Here is an 8,344-nt window from a genome sequence, read left to right as displayed (position 1 = left end):
GTGTGGCTGTTGGCTTGGGATCCCTTGTAAAGCGGTTTGAGAACGCTTAGTGAATATTGTTCTATAAAAATTGCTCCTGGTGTTTTTTTTTTTGTTTGTTTGTTGTTTTTTATTTTTTTTTTGTTTTTGTGGAGGCATTTAGTTTAACCCATTTTTTTTATAATTCGTTTTAATACTTTTTGAGACGAATGCTCCATTTGTTTTTCTCCAGCTTGCCAGACATGTCCCAGATCATACACTGCCATCAATGGAGGATGTTATCGTGTCTTTAACGACTCACATCCTTGGAAAACAGCTAGAGGACGGTTGTCAGTTGGAAGGGGGTGATCTCGCTGCTGTCCCAAATGATAAGACTCACAATGTACTCGCAGGTATGATGGGTGCTTAGAACATGGTTACTCACTCAACGTGGTTCGATGGTTCAGCGGTACGGTGTCTTATTTCGTCACCAATGTCAAGCAATGTCGAGCGTGGTCAGTGGTGGATGGGTGACAGTAGAACCTTCCGATCTCTAGATTTTGTTCATGAAGACGCTCTTTACACACATTACACCCGCTCGATTCATGTGTAAATGAATACCTGGTTATATGCAGTGACAAATATTGTAGCAGTCTTGATTCAAAAAGGCCGACTAGCAGGCGACTACCTCTGTATGAAATTATATATGGTCTGCTTAGGGAATAAATGAAACATTGCGAAGCGCATTAAACACGGTAACTTCGTGGAATGAATGCCAATAATTATCTACTTATTAATTGTCGAGTCGTATAAAAGGATTCTACAGAGGACTATTGTCACTCCGTGTTAGGACCAGCCTCTCCTTGCTGTTTATCCATGGAGCGTCTTGAGGCTGCCTCATTGTCATTTGACATCAGCCATCTAAAGGGCACTAGGGACGTTGGGATTTTCACCCGTGACGATCTGGGTTCAGACATGTGTTAAGAAAATCGTAGGGAAATCCCTACGAATTTGACTAAAGACAGGAGGACAGACATGTGGACGGTCGTTTGCTCGCAAATCCGGCAGCCCTTAACGGAGTTCAATTTTTGACAAAGCAATAGGATTCAATAGTCGTAGCGTCACTTCCTTCCTAATGACGCATGGTAACTTAGTAACACTGCTCTAAACTATCGGTGCAATGGCGGACGCCCTTATGAAATATTTCTCCAACGAGCATAAAAGTGTATCCAGAGGAGAAAAACATTATAAATATGATCTTGTTTTGACTTTTATACATTCTGATCACAAGACATATGAAAGGTTCTAGCCAGCTTAAAGAATATAAAGTAATGAAGAAGAAAACGAAGAAGAAGAAGAAGAAGAAGAAGAAGAAGAAGAAGAAGAAGAAGAAGAAGAAGAAGAAGAAGAAGAAGAAGAAGAAGAAGAAGAAGAAGAAGAAGAAGAAGAAGAGGAAGAAGAAGAAGAAGAAGAAGAAGAAGAAGAAGAAGAAGAAGAAGAAGAAGAAGAAGAAGAAGAAGAAGAAGAAGAAGAAGAAGAAGAATCATGAGCCCCATTTTGTCAAAACCTCTGAAACCTGGAACACCCCGATGTCCCAATTTAGAGAGTTTTGCCAAGATGAGGGTAACTTTAATCGATCGATATTTGAAGGACGAGTTTTCTGGCCAAATCTGTAACTACTCGTACGACAGTTACTGGATATGTCCATCCCATCCAAATTATTCTTTCACACGATCGTCTTCAACAAGCCATTGTCTTCCATTCTCTTATAATATAATATATTAAAATTATATAATATAATAATATCAAAATGTAATTGCTTTCAAACAACCTTGTGTATGGCCGACAGCTTGATTAGTATATAATAATGTAATTTGTTTCAAACAATTGAGTCCACTGAGTATAACGAGTGCGTTTCATTTCATAACTAGAACATGCATTATTCATTAGACACGCATAAAGACAATAGGCTCTTTCAAACGAATTCGAGCGAATAATAGATCATGTTTGTTTATTTATACTCTAATCATTGTTCCAATGAACAAGCAATTTGGAGATCGAAAGTGTGTTTATGAAAATGTGACAATAAAGCAGAAAGTAAAATATAAGTTAAAAAATCCTTCTCCCCCTCCCACCCCCAATAAAAGCCCGACAGCCTGCCAGGACTTGGGGTCAAATTCAGTCCTCCTGGTTGCCGGTGCAAATTGAAAAACTATCAAAAGATCACAACCAAGGCCCGATGTGCAAGTTAAAGATGAAAAAAAATTATATTTGAAAGTGATAAGATCATGACCAGATGGATGGATAAGGTAGAAACTCTATTCGGTTATGATAGAGGAAATAATCCAGTACAAATGTTTATGCAGAGGAAGTAGAAAATCATACTGATGACATATCTTCAGAAATGCTTAAAGCTCTGGGACTTTGGGACACTGACAGATTTATGTGTGACGATTCGGGCCGCTCCCGGAGAGTCGGTAGAGCCAGATAGCCCGAAATATCAACAAAAGAAAAGAAAAGACTAAGACGATAGAAAGAGGCAACTCGTCGATTAGTTCCCTTTGGAGTGGAAGATCAGGCCACTGTACTGGGCCAAGCCTGATCAGAAGGACGAGAAAGAAGGAGAAAGTCCATGTTTCACGGCAAGCCAATCGAAATGACAAAATAAATGGAGATCAAGTTTTACGAACATGATACATTTATTACGGAACTAAATTGCATGTATAACACAAAAAGAAACAATACAACCCTACTTATTCATTCATCCTTTCTCCTGACATCCTCGAATAAGGAACACCACAATAATAAAATGATACAATAAATGACAGCTGGCAAACGGTATTCTGTTCCGCTGGACGAAACTTACAAGAACTCCATATGGTTTCCCGCGTTTCGCTTATATAGCGCCAGATTCGAACCCTGATTGGCTATAAGAGGCGTTCAAAATGCCTAGAGAGCCGGGGAGGGTACGGTCGAGTGAACTTTCTGGAGTAGAGCGCAATGTGGTGGAGCTTGTCTTCAAATTCTTGAAGCAAAACTGCCCGACTCCCAAATCGAATGCAACCCATGCCAATATGAAATCTTTACTATAACCAGGACCCCTGTGTATTGGTACGCTTCCCAGTAATAGTTTAAGGGCGGTAAATGTATTGTTACACTCCTCCATCTCCCCCCCCCCCCCCCCCCCCCACCAGTAGATGTGTCACCGGTGCAGATATGGAGGAGAGGTGGGGACAAAACGGGCGATAGTAGCCAACCATTCCGAGGAACCGCATCAATTTTCGTCTATTTCTAGGCAAATGGAAATCCATCATAGGTGAAATCTAGGCTGAGTTTGGTCTGACGAGTCCATTACCGAGTTCATGTCCCAGATAGGTCACAGTTTCACAACCGATTGTCGATTTGTCCTTATTAATGGCGATGTTGTAGTCATCCAGTATTTCGAAAACGGCCTCGAGATGTGTCCGGTGATCCTCCCATGTATAAAAAAGACGACGATGTCATCTATTCAAACCACTGCGAAATTATCTAGTCCATGACTATTCCGTGTTTTTACTGTTCTTGAAATCAATGACTGTTGGCGAATTGATATATTGTATTTGGTAATAAATATTTAATAGTCATCACCTCGAGTGAACGTTATTCTTGAATAATAATAATAATAATAATAATAATAATAATAATAATAATAATATTAATAATAATAATAATAATAATAATAATAATAATAAAAATAATAATAATAATAATGATTATGACAATACTACTACTACTACTACTACTACTACTACTACTACTACTACTACTTACTACTACTACTACTACTACTACTAATAATAATAATAATAATAATAATAATAATAATAATAATAATAATAATAATAATAATATTGATGATGATGATGATGATGATGATGGTGATGATGATGATAATGATGATGATGATAATGATGATGATGATGATGATGATGATGATGATGATGATGATGATGATGATGATGATGATGATAACGATGATGATACTAATAAAAATAATAATAACTTCCTCCTCCTCTTCCTCCTTCTCCTCCTTCCCTACCTCCCCCACATTTAATTGTACCGGATGATTTGCTACTCGACATTGCGACAAGAAGATTGTTGTTCTGGTCCTTCTTGATTTATCTGCTGCCTTCGTCTCGATCGACCATAAAATCCTTGTTGATTTATTTCAAAACTGTTTTGGAATTAAAGGGAACGCGTTAAACTGGATGCAATCTTATCTGTCATTTCGCACACAGAGAGTGAGAATAATAGAAGATACATTGTAGACATGAAACCTCAAAAACGGAGCCCCGCAAGGTTCTGTATTAGGACCCATCCTCCTTAAAGTATATACGCAGCCACTAACTAAAATTTTAAGAAAATATAACATCAATTTCCATCTATACGCAGACGACACACAAATATATATATTGCATGTGAGCAAACTGATCTAAGTCAAACGCTACTTACCATCGAAAAGTGCGTACATGATATAAAAAATTGGATAAACACTTGGAAAAACAACAAATAAATTAATGTTGAATGATGAAAAGACTGAAATCGTCATTTTAGGTCATCCCAATATTACAAATACAACTGGAAATATCAAATATATTATAAACGGTCCCATAGTACAAAATTCATCCGTTGTTAAAACTCTCGGCATCCTTATGGCTGAGAATATGACATTAGACCGGCACATACAATATCTTTCTAAATGCCTAAATTTCGAACTTAACAGAATGGGTAAAATTAGAAACTACATAAATACAAATGTGACGACAACCTTGATTACATCATTGGTTCCTTCAAAACTTGAGTAATGTAACCTCTCTCTCCTCTCTCTCTTCTCTCTCTCTCTTCTCTCTCTCTCTCCTCTCTTCTCTCTCTCTCTCTCTTTATTTTTTTTTGAACCTCACCAGCGAGAGAATACTCAGGATGAAAAGAATTGAAAACAATGCTGCAAGATTCGTCTTTAAGCTCAGCAAGAACCATTATGCGTCAACTCTGCTAAAAATTCTTCATTGGCTTCCAGTTAAGGAGCGAATAATATTGCACACAGTTCTGATATTGTGTTTGAAATGAATCAACAGATATCATACAACTTATCTTTATGATAAATTGGAGTTATAAACACCAACCCGATCTCTTCGCTCGTCATCCGATGGAAAATTGATTGTCACCCAAGGAAAGAACTCTTACGTGTCATGTGGAGGACTATCCTTTTCTAGAAAAATCATCCCAACCTTCTGCCACAAACTTCCAGAAGAACTATGGCATTCTTCATCGACGGATACGTTGAAAAAGGATCTTAATATTAATACTTTCTTATTTTCCAAAGCGCTCTGACCACTTCCTCGTGATATGTAAGAGCGCTCAACAACTATGATTAATAATAATAATAATAATAATAATAATAATAATAATAATAATAATAATAATAATAATAATAACAATAATAATAATAATAATAATAATAATAATAATAATAATAATAATAATTATTATTATTATTATTATTATTATTATTATTATTATTATTATTATTATTATTATTCTTATTATTATTATTATTTTATTTTTTATTACTATTATCATTATTATTATTATATATTATTATTATTATTATTATTATTATTATTATTATTACTATTATCATATTATTATTATTATTATTATTATTATTATTATTATTATTATTATTATTATTATTATTATTATTATCATTATTATTATTGTAACAAACACAAGTTTGTAATTTTAACTCGTTTTTTGAATATAATCAATTAAAAATTGAAATTGAATTTTTCAAGCATACGAATTCAAAGCAAGTAGCCATATTATTCTTTATCATGTCCTTTAGATTCAAAATGAAAAGGATCGATGAGGAATTTGTGACGCACGTTTTACAACAATAAATTAAAACGCTTTGTCTAATCCAATTTCAATTATCGCGGTGTCTAATTAAATTATTTGTTCCCAAGGCGTTGGATCGTAGAGGAATTTAAAAAGAATAAATATGAAATTAAAAAAAAAAAAACAAGAGAAAAATAAGGATAAATTATATACTTTACAAGGAACGTTTACGCCGCATACCCACTTTTCAGCCAAATACGAATAAAATAATATCGCATAAGTGATTCTGTGGTCAGTAAAAACTAATTTGCAAAAGTGAATAATAGAAAAGGAGCAAAATACGAGTACTATCTGGATTTAACGTGGGGGAAGAAGAGGAGGAGGAGGAGGAGGAGGAGGAGGAGGAGGGGGTAGAGAGAGGAGGAGGAGGAGGAGGAGGAGGAGGAGGAGGAGGAGGAGGAGGAGGAGGGGTAGAGGTGGTGGAAGTGGAAGAGGAGGAAGTGAAGACGGGAAGATCAGAGTTTTAATTTTCGACTTCAGATAATTACTACTTGTAAACTTTGTAACCTCTAATTCTTCACAGGTTTACTTGATTCAAATTTCCAATATTGGTTTGGATTGAAAGGAGAGGTAAAAGAGTGGAGTTGGACGACTTGGGTGGATGGTCAGGACTTGTAAGTCTAACCATGTCAAAATAATGAACATATATATATATATATATAATATTATAATATATATATATATATAATATATATATATTATATAAGTGTTTGTGGTACTTGTAGTTACGAGAGTGCTCGATAACGTTGGTTAGAGCCAATATAAAATATAAATGGAGTCACTCACCTTGTAGCCGAAACACATGTTTTCTGTGAACTCCACGGTCGTCAGTCGGCATATTAGGTCCGTAGAATGATTTTATTCCATTCGGGGGCTCGATGTTGATTTTCTTGAGTCCTTACTTCCGTTGTGTTGTTGATTTAGCCGTGATTAGTGTTGTTGTAGTGTACTCTCATTGAGTGTATGTGTATGTGCGTGTGTGTGTGTGTGTGTGTGTGTGTGTGTGTGGTTTGTGTGGTGTATACATGTGTGTGTTTGATGAGCTGTGGAATGTGGTTGTTGTTATTTATACTTTTGTGTTTTGAGTTTGAATTTATTGGAGTGTCTGCACATTGTCATTAGTTCTGATCTTTTGTTCTATTAATTAACAACAACACCTTAAACAAAAGATCAGAACTAATGACACACACACACACACACACACACACACACACACATATATATATATATATATATATATATTATAATATATATATATATATATATATAATATATATATATATATATATATATATATAAGCTCACTGATATTTTTTTTGGCGATACACTTAATTGTGTCGTCAAAAAAAAATGTGAGTGACTTTATTTGTTTTTAAATGCTCTAACCAAAACCAACATTATCGAGCGGAGGAAGATTTTCGAAGCTAGGGTGACGAATTGAATTTGGAGGTGTAGCCAAAATCTACTACTACTATCGAGCATAAATATATATTACAGTCCTCGTCCCATAGTGCGTATGGACCACCGAAGAAACTTTTCCATCCTCTTCTGTCGTTGGCTAGTCTTTCTATCTCTTGTCAGCGCATCCCAGACCTATCCAGCTCTGCAGAAGGTCTCTCCTACATATTGACCATGGTCTTCCTTTATTTTCCTCTTTCCGGAAGGATTCCATTGCAGGGTTGTCCTTGTGATATTGTTCTTTGGTTTCCTCAATGTGTGTCCTATCCATCTTCATTTTCTTTTGTATAATTGCCTTTTAGCGGCTTCTTGTCCTGCTTTTCTCCACACTTCTTGGTTTTTAATTTTGCCAATCCATTTTATTTTCAGTATTTTGCGAAGACATCTATTGACAAATGCTTAGAGGGGTTGAAGGATGGACTTAGTGGTTTTCCAATTAGCCATAGAGGAGGAGAGACTTGGCATTTGAATTGGATATTAATATAATTAATCCATCACTTAAAATTCAGAGATACTGCTGAACAATTTTTGGCACGTTTGCCCGCAAGAAAAAAAAAACTTTTACTTGTGGACATCTGTGCCAAAAATGTATGTCTCTGCCCTCTGCCCTCTGCCGTCTGTCTTGATTCTAAGCGATGTAATAATGTTTTATTGATTTTGTCATCGTCTGGAAGGGTTTTGATCCCAACACGTTCCACGTTTGGAATTTGTTCTTTTTCGAAGATGTTAAATTCATTTTTGTCAATTCGTTTTATACACCTTGCAGTGATTGGCAACAAAATCAATAAATTGAGAGGAAAGAATTTTGTGTTAATGTCACAATGAATTGTTAATTTATCGCTTAGCTGTTCAGAAATAGGGATGAGCTCTAGCTCGGTAGATTTTAGGACACTAAAGAATAAATTCATATTTGAATTTTTTAGAGTGAAAATATCTATTAATGGTTTATTACATTTTTTCGTTATTTTTACATTCTATTAATTAAGTTTCC

The 8,344-nt window shown here is 35.4% G+C and overlaps 1 protein-coding gene across 1 annotated transcript in view; it reads left to right on the top strand.

The window, feature by feature from the left end:
• LOC144959198 (BBSome complex member BBS7-like) overlaps nucleotides 1-388 on the top strand; it is a 6,826-nt gene extending 6,438 nt beyond the window's left edge. Inside the window, exon 6 of the mRNA XM_078891741.1 lies at nucleotides 212-388. Coding sequence (XP_078747867.1) covers nucleotides 212-388 — 177 coding nt within the window. The remainder of the gene's footprint in view (nucleotides 1-211) is intronic.
• Nucleotides 389-8,344: the final 7,956 nt, after the last annotated feature.

Source organism: Berghia stephanieae, chromosome 13, assembly GCF_034508935.2.
Source record: "Berghia stephanieae isolate SIO BIC M18660-M18661 chromosome 13, UCSD_Bste_1.3, whole genome shotgun sequence".
In the NCBI taxonomy this organism is placed as follows: Eukaryota; Metazoa; Mollusca; class Gastropoda; order Nudibranchia; family Aeolidiidae; genus Berghia; species Berghia stephanieae.
This window is presented reverse-complemented; position numbering and strand designations above follow the sequence as displayed.